Genomic DNA, 11,110 nt, shown 5'->3' on the forward strand with positions numbered 1-11,110 from the left:
GGATGCCGGGAGCTCCCGGAGCCCGCGCCGGTCCTTTTCGCCTGTTCAGGCCCTGCCAATGGAGCGCAGAGTGCGGGCCGCTCCGCTAGGCTCGACTAGCCGCTCGCCGAACGCATACCCCTCCCCGTCGCTGACCTCAGTGTGCGACCTGAAACCGCGCCGGGAGTTCGCGACGCGGAGCGCGCGTGCGCGAGACCGGCCAGGTCGCACTGGGAGAGCGCGTTGGGAACGCGGTGCGGCGTGGCGGGGTCGGGACTGGCCGTGACGCGAGGCGGGGCAGGGGTGGCGCGGGCTCGGGGGCCGAGGTGCGTGTTCACTGGGCCGGGCTCCTGGAGTGAGTTTCTCGTTTGATCCTCTCAGGAGCCCGGGCGCCAAGCAAAGGCGGGCCAGAGGGGCCGTGAGGATCGCTGCAAGGGTCGGAGGTGGAGGCCGGTGGAGAGAGGGCTCTGGTCGGCCTGAGGTTTCCGGGAGAGTCTGGGGAGGGGTAGGTCCCCCGGGGAGAGGACGGCGGCAGCGGGTCTCTGATTCAGGGATTATTAACCCCAGGCGGGTGGAAAAGCTCGGAGAGGAAGAAATCACACCTTCATTGTCATAAGTGAAACTTAGCAACTTTTTCCTCACCTGACGTTGTCTGTGCCCAAAACGAAGTCGCGATTGCAAATAGGGATGAGTGTAAATGATGGAGATAAGAGTATCCACAACTGCTACAAACTCATTTACAGTCATCGCTGCTTCCTCAGATCGATAGGACCTTGTTACTTAATACTTGGGAAAGAAGACTCTATAGTAATAGAGCATGAGTTTGTTTTAAAAGCATTCTGGTAGCGATTTCAGTATCAGTGATTACAATTCTGTCTTTTGATTAATGTGTGTAAACCCATTATTTAATGTGGCTACTTGAAAATTTAAAGTTACATACAGGCTCGCTCTGTGTTTCTCTTGGAGCCTCACCAGGTGCAGAATGGTCCAGATCGGTAGTTTATTCGATGCTCACCATCCTGTGCCTGCACCCTGATATCTTGAGGTTGGATCGTTGCCATGGTGCTGTGTGGGTGATGTTATAGGTAACTGGTTTACAAGCATGGAGACTGAGGCCAGAGCAGTGAGTGCTCAGGGACACAAAGATGGTTTGGTGGAGCTGCAATCTGAACCTAGGCTTTCTGACCTCAGGACTTCTGCTTGTACCACTTATCGTTCTTCTTTCTGTCTTTTGTGACAACGAAGTTGACTTTCGTTGTTTTGCTGACCTATGCCAGGCCCCGGAGGAGAACGCCAGAAATGGACTTCGTGAGGCTTGCTTGGCTCTTCTCCAGCCCCCGCCCCGTGAGACTGTCCATCCTGTGCCACCTTGGCCCTCTCAGAGCCAGGTGGGCTGGAGACAGGGCCGCAGGGTGGGTTCGGCCAGTGCCAGCAGCCTTCTCCAGCTCTCTCTCTCAGCTGCCCCTTGGCTCGCAGAGCCAAAAGAACACAGGCAGCCTCAGCTCTGACCCCGGCCAGCCCAGCCCCACGGCCACCCAGGAGGAAGGGGAGGAAGAGAGCTTTGGGACTCTCTCCAACAAATACTCCTCTCGGAGAGTGTTCCACAAATCGACGGCGCAGCTGTATAACCTGCGACTCAAGGAACAGAATACTGAAGAAGATGAGGAAGGGGAGCTGGAACCAAAACCATGGCGGGGCCCCAGAAACACCCCTTACTGGTACTTCTTTCAGTGCAAACGCCTGATCAGGGAAGGAAAGGTAAGGAAGCTCTGGACTCCGCTGCTCCTGACTCCTGCCTCCGCGGCGCCACAGTCTTTTGTGAGGGGCCACCCTGCCGTCCTGGTGGGATGCTCAGGGCTCCTCTCCCCTCTTTGTCTTCATTCTCCCCAGTGCTGCCTCAGGCGACCCTCTAGCCGCCTGGCTTCTTGTGCCCCCTCCTCGATGCCGTTCTCATCTTCCTGTTACCAACCCGGCCGTCCCACGGGCTCCCCATCTGTGTGTCCAGCTGCCTCCTCACCATCTCTGTTACACTTACCCTCAGTGGCCTGGAATTCTTGTTCCCAACCTCGATTTCTCTACACTTTCTTCATCTCACTAATTGGTAACCCGGTTTTTCCATCTGTCCAGGCCAAATCCCTTCACCCCAAGTCTTTCTCCCACCAACTCTGCCTTCAAAGTGTCTCCTATCCTAACTTCTCACAACCCTCCCCCTGAATGCCCAGGCCTAGCCTTCTCCTCCCCACCCCCCCACCCCCCTCTCACATCTCCACCCCCATCAGCCATTATGACACTTGTCATTAGTCTCCCAGAGGCTCTCTCCTCCTCTTACCCCGACATGGACTTAAACACGGAGCCGTGAGCAGAGAGCAGGTGGGCTTTCTCCTCCCTCTAGCACTCCCCATGTGTTCAGTGACAGTGGGGGTGTTCATTTTCTTAGGTGTTGATAATGACATTCCATTTAGGCTTAAAAATCTCTTGGCGGTATATGTTGAAGCTTTTGTGAATGAAGTGATAAAATGTCTGGAATTTGCTTTAAAAAAAAATTGAGTTGGAAGGAGGAGCGCTGGTTATTGATGAATCAAGATTGGCCAAACATTAATAGTTGTTGTAATTACAGCTCTCTGCTTGTGTATATTTGAGATTTTCCGTAATGAAAAGTTGAGAAATAGAAGCCAGAGTCCTCGTGATAGCATGTGAAGCCTGCAAAACCTGCCTCCTGTCCCGCTTGAGCCTCCCTCCCTGTCTGCCTGCACCTCCCCTCTTTACTCTCTCCCCTGCAGCCACCCCCCAGCTCCCAAGCACACTCCTGCTTCAGGGCCTTTGCACCGGCTGTTCCCTCAGAGAGCCACCTGGCTCCTTCCCTCACCTCCTTCAGATCTTCGTTTACCTGGGCATTGCCCCTGTGCTCAGGGAGGTCTCCCACAGTCGTGGGGCCAAGAGCGCTCATAGGTGGTGGGAGTCTGGTGGGCTTTCCTTCCTGGCCACCACGCAGTCCCCTTGCAGTGAAGCACAGGGACCGGGAGGCTGGTGGCAGAGGCCCAGGGTGCGTGTTTGGCTCCTGGGCCGGCCTGGGCTTGAGCTCAGGGAGGGTCGCTTAGCCTCGGTCTCTCTCCCTCTGCTGAGCCCCCTTCCCTGTGTCCTCCCTTCCCCGACCCCTTCCGCAGCTGGCCGAGGCCCTGGACCTGTTTGAGAGGCAGATGCTGAAGGAGGAGCGCCTGCAGCCCCTCGAGTGCAACTACACGGTGTTGATCGGGGGCTGCGGGCGGGCTGGCTACCTGAAGAAGGCCTTCAGGCTCTACAACGACGTGAGCATGGGGCAGGGGGCGGCAGGCCAGGCGCCCTAGAACTCGGGCTTTGGGCCCCAGAAGAGTTGGGCGCAGGTCCTGAATGTGTTCCCTGCTAGTGCATTACCCTGGGTGGACAGTCTCACCTCTCCAGCCTCAGTTTTGTGGTCTTATCACAGGTGACATCACCTGGGGCAGAGTGCTTTATCCACCACGAAGGTGCCCTTTCCAGCTGCTTTTCATTGAGTGTTCTCCACATCTTTATTATTGTTGGTGGTTACCTATTTGCCTGTCGTGTGTCTCCCCTCTAGAGAGTAAGCTCAGTGAAGACAGGCCTTGCCTGTCCTGGTAACCCCAGTGGCCAGTACCTGGCCTGTACTAAGTCCTTAGTACGCGTCTTTGGAATTTGTGAACATATACAGAGCGTCCCCCCATCCTCGAAGCTGGGATCACTGTCTTCGTTTCTCCAGTGAGGACACTGAGGCCTGGAGAGATGAAGTGCTGTGTCTGAGGTTACCTGTCTCGAGTGCTGATTTGGAGTTGAGCCCAGCCACGGCCTGAGAGCAGGGCTCAATGCGCTCTGCAGCAGCTGCTTGCTGCCCTTGGTCAGGTGGCCCTTCTCTGGGAAATAGCGAGCACTTGGCTTTACCAGGAGCTTCTCAAGCTCCGTCACCAGGAGGGCTTGCTAAGCAGCGTCAGCCGGGCAGGAGGAGGGCTGGGGAGGCCTGAGATGTGCTGCAGGGCCGTGCTCCCAGCTGCTGCTCCAGGGGCCACTCTCCCAAGACGGTCTCCTTGGTAACAACCTTCCAGTGTGACCGTATCACCCCCATTTTTCCAGTGACAAGCTGATTGCCCACGACCCCTCAGTTACTAAACATTGGAGCTGGGGTTTGATTACCCCTCTTGCCCTTTCCCAGATCAGATCTGTCCCACAGATCTTAACAGTCAGGGCAGCCTGGGCGGCCAGAGGGCAGGAGCATCAGGAAGACCCTGCCATAAGAGCACTTCAGGCCCAGGGTGGGCTGCTGAGTACCTTGGGGAGGATGCTTTCTTGTTTGGTGCCTCTGGCAAGCAAGGACAGCTCTCAGGGCCCCTCAGGTTGAGTCAGGGGTTTGGAGAGCCCAACTCTTGTGTGTTGGTCGGCTCTGCCTTTTAGCAGAGTCCTCTCTAGCCTCCTATCCCCATGTCCCGTGCATCCAGCTGATCCCAGAGCCACCTCCAAGTTTCTCCCTTTCTCTGCAGATGAAGAAGCGGGACCTGGAGCCCTCAGACGCCACCTACACAGCCCTGTTCAACGTGTGCGCTGAGTCCCCTTGGAAGGACTCCGCACTGCAGAGCGCCTTGAAGCTACGGCAGCAGCTTCAGGCCAGAAACTTCCAGCTCAACTTGAAAACGTACCACGCCCTGCTAAAGATGGCTGCCCTGTGCGCGGACCTCAGGATGTGCCTGGATGTGTTTAAGGTGGGGCCACCCCTTCCTTCCTGCTCCTCACTCAGAGTGAGTCCTGCGAGGCCGGGCTGAGGATGTGCCCTCTGTGTTCCTCGCGTAGGAAGGTTCAAGTGCCCATGAGACAGGCCCCCTGTCAGCCTCTGGGGCTCACCGAGGCGTCCCTATGGTCAGAGCCCTGGGTGGGACAGGGAGGCCCCCGCCCTGTGAGGGCAGGGGGTCGTGTGTGCTGCCGTGTTCTGCTGAGGGCGCTCGCTGGTGAGATGAACAGCGCTGAAGAGGAATCGGTGCCCGCTGGGGCAGTTCCAGAGCTTCGTGTGCACGGGCTAAGAGTGGCTACTGGGCGGATCTTCGTGGAGGGGCCGCACAGGAGTGACAGGAGCAGAGCCAGGAAGAGAGGCCTGGGAAAGCGGGCGTGAAGGCCCCGGGGAGCTCTGCTCCGCGGCTGGTGTGGAGCCGGCCCACGCCGGATTCGGGCCCTACTGCTCAGGACACGCAGCTCTGGGCCTGCCGTGGGGTGTCTGTCGGGCCTGAGCCAGACCCAGTGGGCCTGAGTCTGGGCCTCGGCTCTCCTGCAGAGTCCCAGCAGGCCCGCTTCGTTCCTTCCCCTAGGAGATCATCCAGAAAGGGCACGTGGTCACAGAGGAGACCTTCAGTTACCTGCTCATGGGCTGCATCCAGGACAAGAAGACTGGCTTCCGATACGCCCTGCAGGTCCGTCCCCCGGCTCTGCTTCCTGTCTGCTTCCTGTCACTCGCTGCCCTGCTCGCTCCCCCTCCACGTGCCTGTGCTGGGGGCAAATGATTCTGGGTGCAGTTCTTGAGCACCTGCTCCTGCCCCGTGCTGGGTGTTTTTCTATTTGTGATCTTTGGGCTTTCCCAGAGCACACTGTTCCCCAAGTTTTACAGATGGGCACACAGCAGGCACTCAGAAAGTGCAGCTGAAGCCAACCCTTAAGTTGGCCTCGACTCTTGCAGAACCTGGCCTCTCTGGCCGTTCCTCCCCTGGGAGTAGGGAGAAGGGCTGGGAGAAGCAGAGGGGTGGAAATGCGACACAGTTTGGGGTGAACCAGGAAGGGAGGTGGGCTAGTGATCTACCTGCCTTCGCAGGAGACATGGATGTGATCCCTGGGTTGGGAAGATCCCCTGGAGGAGGGAATGACTATTCACTCCAGTATTCTTGCCTGGAGCATCCCATAGACAGAGGAGCCTCGCGGGCTACAGTCCATGGGGTTGCAAAGAGTGAGACACGACTGAGCGACTAACACATATGTAGGAGGGGAGGAGGGTGCCTGTGTGGGGTCCTGGGGCTCCCAGGTTCCTGGGTCCTCATTTGCCCAGAGCCTGGAGTCTTTATCATGCCCCATTTGCCCACTGGTTGCTGCCCCGATGCCTGCTCTGCTGAAGGCTCTTCGGAGGGTGCTGGCGGCTGAAGTCTGCCTCTCCTCGGCAGGTGTGGAGGCAGATGCTGAGTCTGGGGCTCCAGCCAAGCCAGCACGGCTACAACCTGCTGTTGGGGGCAGCTCGGGACTGCGGGCTGGGGGACCCGGCCGTGGCCTCAGCGGTGCTCCTGAGGCCCAGGGAGGAGACAGCCCTGCTCCAGCCCCCGGCTAGGGGGCAGCAGGCCAGGAGGAGAGCCCAGGTCGGGGCGGACCGCACCCTGTCAGCCAAGCTGCACGTGGAGGCCCTGGAGAGGCAGCTGTTTCTGGAACCTTCTCAGGCACTTGAGGGGCCTCAGGAGGCCAGAGCCCCCGAGCAGGCCCAGTCTGGGTTGGAGACCAAGGCGGAGCCCGATCGCATGGTGGGCCGCACCTCTGTGGCCCCAGAGCCGCCTCCCTGGGGGCTGGAGGTCAACCTCCTGACCCCGGTGGCGGCCCCCTTGGCTGTGGTCTCCTTTGGGACCGTGAGCACCCCCGCTGACAGACTGGCCTTGATGGGGGGCCTGGAGGGCTTCCTCGGCAATATGGCGAAGCACGGGCTTAGCCCTGACATCAAAACCCTCACACTGCTGGCGGAGGTGGTGGAGCCAGGGAGCCCCGCAGAGTCCTCGCTGCTGAGCATCCTGGACGCACACGGGGTAGAGGCCGACCTGACCTTCTTTAACACGTTGATGAGGAAGAAGAGCAAGCTGGGCGACCTGGAGGGGGCAAAGGTGAGGGGCTCGGGGGAGGAGGCACAGGGCTCCCTCCTCCTTCCTCCCTGGACTCTCTCCTGCAGGCGTGTCAGTCATTCCCGCCACAGGTGGGCAGGGTGCCCAGAGCCCCTGTTCCAGGCCTGGGCTTGGGTGACAACTGGGAATCGAGTGGTGGACCAGCCATACCCCCAGCCCTCCCAGGGGGGCTCCCAGCGATGGGGGCAGACCCCAAACAAGTCCTCACACGACGCAGCATTTGGGGACACATGGCCTGAGAGGCTGGTGGTTCCTGAGGTCCCCACCCTTCAGCCCCCATACCCCTCCCCCTGCCAGCCTCAGTGACATCGCCCACTGTCACACTCACTTTGCTTGATGCCGTCCTGAGTTTTGCATCATCTGTGTCTCCACTGACCACAGCAGGAAGCTCTGCCGCCCATGGCTTTACCGGTTTCACACACGAGGACACCAGGGTCCTCACGGGATTTTGTCCACTCATACGTGTTTCTGTGTGCTGCCCTTCTTGCCAGAAGCTCTGATCTGGGCTCTTACGAGCATCAAAGATGACAGAGCAGCCTGTTTTCAGGCCCTCTGTGCCAATCACAGCTTTCTCTCAAGCCCCTCCCTGGACCCGCCCTGACCCAGCCGGCCTGAGCAGGCATCCTCTTCCTCTCCTCTCACCTGGGGCTCCCTCGGCCTGCACTGCACACGCTGTTGTCGGCTTTGTTTCCGGCCCTGGACTGCAGGACTGCCATCCCCTGAGGCCCCTGGTGCTTGATCCACGTCCAAGTCCTGAGCACAGGGTGGATGGTGGCTTGTCGAGGAGCAGGAGGAGCAGGAACATGGAGGATCCAGAGGAGAGATGGCCTTTTGGGGACTGGCAGGCGGAGGGTGTCCTCACAGAGCAGCTGAATCCAGGGAGCCAGGCAGTGAGGTGTTGGGCAGGACCCCCGGCCTCGAGTGCTGGGCCGAGGCCGGCGCCCAGGGTGGTCAGCAGGGGGAGCCGTGAGGCCTCGGAGAAGAGCCGTGCCCTGGCATCTCCAGCACCTAGCCGCGGGCTGCACCAGAGAAGGCTCTCGCTGCGCTGGTGGGTTACAGTTCACGGTGACACTGCCTCTGTTCCCACAGGCCCTGCTGCCCGTCCTGGCAAAGAGGGGCATTGTCCCCAACCTGCAGACGTTCTGCAGCCTGGCCATCGGGTGTCGCAGGCCAGATGATGGCCTGCAGCTGCTCTCGGACATGAGGGTGAGTGGGCCCCGCCCGCGCAGGCCCCAGGGGTGAGCGTGGGGGGGTGGGGGCCTCCCGAATCCCCCAGGCCTCTGTCCTCAGGGTAAGCGGCAGGGGAGCATGGCAGGGAGAGTGAGGTCTTGAGGTTCAAGTGAAAAGGGTCATTAGTCCAGTTTGGGCGAAAGGAGACCCTGGTGAGGGGCCGCAGGCACGGACACTGAGCCTGGGGTGCTCTCACTGAGGTGTGGCCATGGGGTGAGATTGAGGAGAGCGGATGGCTCTTGGCCGCAACCCTCTAGGGGCATGGAGGCCATGATGGAGCAGGGAGGGCCAGAAGTTTCTGGGGACAGGTGTGCGGTGAACCCCCAGGAGGCATCTCCTGCCCATGGTTTACTGCCTGAGTGCGTTGATCTCAGAACAACCCTCTGCTCTGTCTCCAGGTTCTTCAGGGCTGAGAGGGCAGGGCCTCCAGCTCCTTGGGATGGAGCATGTGGAGTGGGGAGCACAGCATGTTGCTGCTGCGAGGTCCTGCCTGCCCTTCTCTCACCCCTGGGGGCTGGTCTGCAGAGCAGGCCCGGGCAGCAGGGTGGCTCCCCAAGTATGAGGTGCCCCACGGGGCCGCACTCTCCCAACCGCCACCATCCTCTCGCTCAATGTTCCAGGAATCCCAGATGAGCCCCAACGCCCACATCTACAGCACCCTCATCAACGCGGCCGTCAAGAAGCTGGACTACGCCTATCTCATCGACATCCTGAAGGACATGAGGCAGAACAGAGTCCCCGTGAACGAAGTGGTCATCCGCCAGCTGGAGTTCGCAGCCCAGTACCCACCCAGCTTTGACCGGGTGAGCGCACCCGGCTCTGACGTGCCCATCGTCTCCCTAGCCGGCATCACCCTCACACCCACCCGACCCCCATGCTGACCTCCTGGGATTGGCATCCTCTCACTTTAAACTGTCCGTGGCTTCCCTGGGGGAGGATCCCATACTTCTCAGACCATAGCTGGCCGGTCCTTGTCCACGTGACTCATCTCCCATCAGGCCGCTCTCCCCTTGGCACCCTGTCAGCCCCCGGCCTGTGGTCACTTCTAGATAACACCAGCCTCTTCCATGCCTCAGGGTTCTCATCTTCCCAGCAGGCTCCCCTGCTTTTCACGTTTCTGCTTCCTTCTCATCCTGTTGGTCCCAGCTCGGGTGGCTCTTCCTTAGCAGGGCCCCACTGGCCACCTCCTTACATCACGGCTCCTCTTCATCCTGTTTCACGGCCTGTACCCACACGTACTCACGTGTACTCGTGTGTGACCCTCACTTTAAGGAGTGAACACCCCTAGAGGAGGGACTGTCTGTCTTGCTCACCGGGGTCCCGGGTCGCTGCCTGTTGTCGCGTGCCCAGCACAGACTGTTGTTCATTGAGTGAATGGGGATGGCAGGAGGGTGGTGACAGAATGTTCTGTAGCAGCCACTTGTCTCCTTGCTGTTCCGAAGGTGTCAGGCTCTGGGGTTCTGGTATTGAGGCCTACTGCGTCAGGCTCTGTGGCCTGATGGGTAGGGAGCAAGTCAGCCAGGACATACCAAGCCATGGGGCTGGGGTCAGGGATGGCTGTGCAGGGAGGATGCTGAATGCCATCGAAAAGAAGGCTTAGTAAGAGTTAGTGTGACGGCCATGGAGAGTGTACCGGGCAGAAAGCGGGGCTGGGCATTTTTGACTGTCTGATGGTTTGTTTTATTGACTTCTTTACATACTCTATAGGCTAGGCTTTTGTTGGTTCCATATTGCAAGTGTCTTCTAGTCCTTCCATATTGCAAAGTCCTCCATGGAGGACACTAGGGGTCTTCTCAGGTTCAACCAAGAGTCACCAATTACCACAGGCCCAAAACTTATTGTATTCACTCATATGTTCACACTTATTCATGATGGGGAGCTTGTGTCTGTTGTCAAATTTTTACTGCACAAACTCTCAGGCTCTATCAGATACACGCTCACAATCGCTCAACCTTTTGAGTCAACTCGTTTATCATCATGTGGTAGCAGTGCTTAGTTCACGCATCTTTGTCTTTTTATCTGTGTGCTCCTCTGTTGGCTTTCTCTTGGTATCTGCCTGGCACGTCTCGTTTCCTTTTCTTTGTCCCACCTCGTGAGGCCCTTGCAGCAGTGCAGAGGTGACAGTCGGGAGGGCGGCAGTGCCTGTGCCAAGCAGGAGGTGCTCAGCAGCGGGGGCAGGACAGTGGCACCCAGCGAGTCTAGCTTTAGGGGGCTGGGGTTCCATCCCTGGCTAGAGGGGCTCCACAGCACAGACTATAGGAAGTCTCTGCTCTGTGTTGAGCAGCTTCTCTGCCCTTTTCCTTTTGACCAACTGGAAGCAAGAACAGCTTCCCTGAGGCCTGAGCCACCTGCTGCGGTTTGGGGTCCGCTGTAGGTAGCAGGCGGAGAGTCTCATTGTGGCCCGTCTGAACGCCATGCTTTTCCAATTACAGTACAAGGGGAAAAACACCTACTTGGAGAAGATTGATGGCTTCCGGGCTTATTACAAGCAGTGGCTGAAAGGGATGCCAGCGGAGGAAACCCCCCACCCGTGGCAGAAGTTCCAGACGAAACCAAAAGGAGACCAGGACACCATCACCGAGGCTGATATGGACAAAGGCCCTGGGGGCAGGTGAGGAGGAGGTCCTAGGGGACCCCCAGCAGAGCTGGAACAAAGTGCACAGCCTTCATGGGGCTCTGTGGGAACCCCAAGAGTCTCCTTCACATGAAAGACACTGAACATGCTGGGGCAGCTGCAAGCACGAGGGAAAGTCCAGGATCAGAGTTTCAACTTAGGCATCAGTCTGAGGACGAATGCTGGCCCAGGTGCCTAACAAGTTCGTGGCAAGTGCCAGAGCAGTGTGGGCCACCCCGGTCCGTCATCTCAGGCCATCCCCATCTGAGGGTGACGACGAAGGGGGTGAATTCGCTCCAGGTCACAGCACAGATGAGGAGGAGTCGGGATTGAGTCCTAAGGGCGACTAGTCTCCGGGGCCTGGTGCTGTCCCCCTGGATGCCAGATC

General features: G+C 58.9%; 1 protein-coding gene across 4 annotated transcripts; it reads left to right on the forward strand.

Moving 5' to 3' along the window:
- Positions 135–11,018, forward strand: PTCD1 (pentatricopeptide repeat domain 1). 4 transcript variants are annotated; one of them, XM_018040199.1, is made up of 9 exons: positions 135–203; positions 1,257–1,737; positions 3,144–3,284; positions 4,506–4,724; positions 5,322–5,423; positions 6,162–6,860; positions 7,968–8,084; positions 8,729–8,911; positions 10,541–11,018. In XM_018040199.1, exons 2-9 carry the CDS (start codon positions 1,279–1,281, stop codon positions 10,721–10,723), a joined length of 2,103 nt encoding a protein of 700 aa, XP_017895688.1. In that variant the 5' UTR covers positions 135–203; positions 1,257–1,278; the 3' UTR covers positions 10,724–11,018. The 4 variants fall into 4 exon arrangements, with proteins under 4 accessions (XP_017895688.1, XP_017895685.1, XP_017895689.1 ...); XM_018040196.1 differs by having other exon boundaries at positions 161–233; XM_018040200.1 differs by lacking the exon at positions 135–203 and adding an exon at positions 247–305.

This window comes from Capra hircus, chromosome 25, assembly GCF_001704415.2.
Source record: "Capra hircus breed San Clemente chromosome 25, ASM170441v1, whole genome shotgun sequence".
Taxonomy (NCBI): Eukaryota; Metazoa; Chordata; class Mammalia; order Artiodactyla; family Bovidae; genus Capra; species Capra hircus.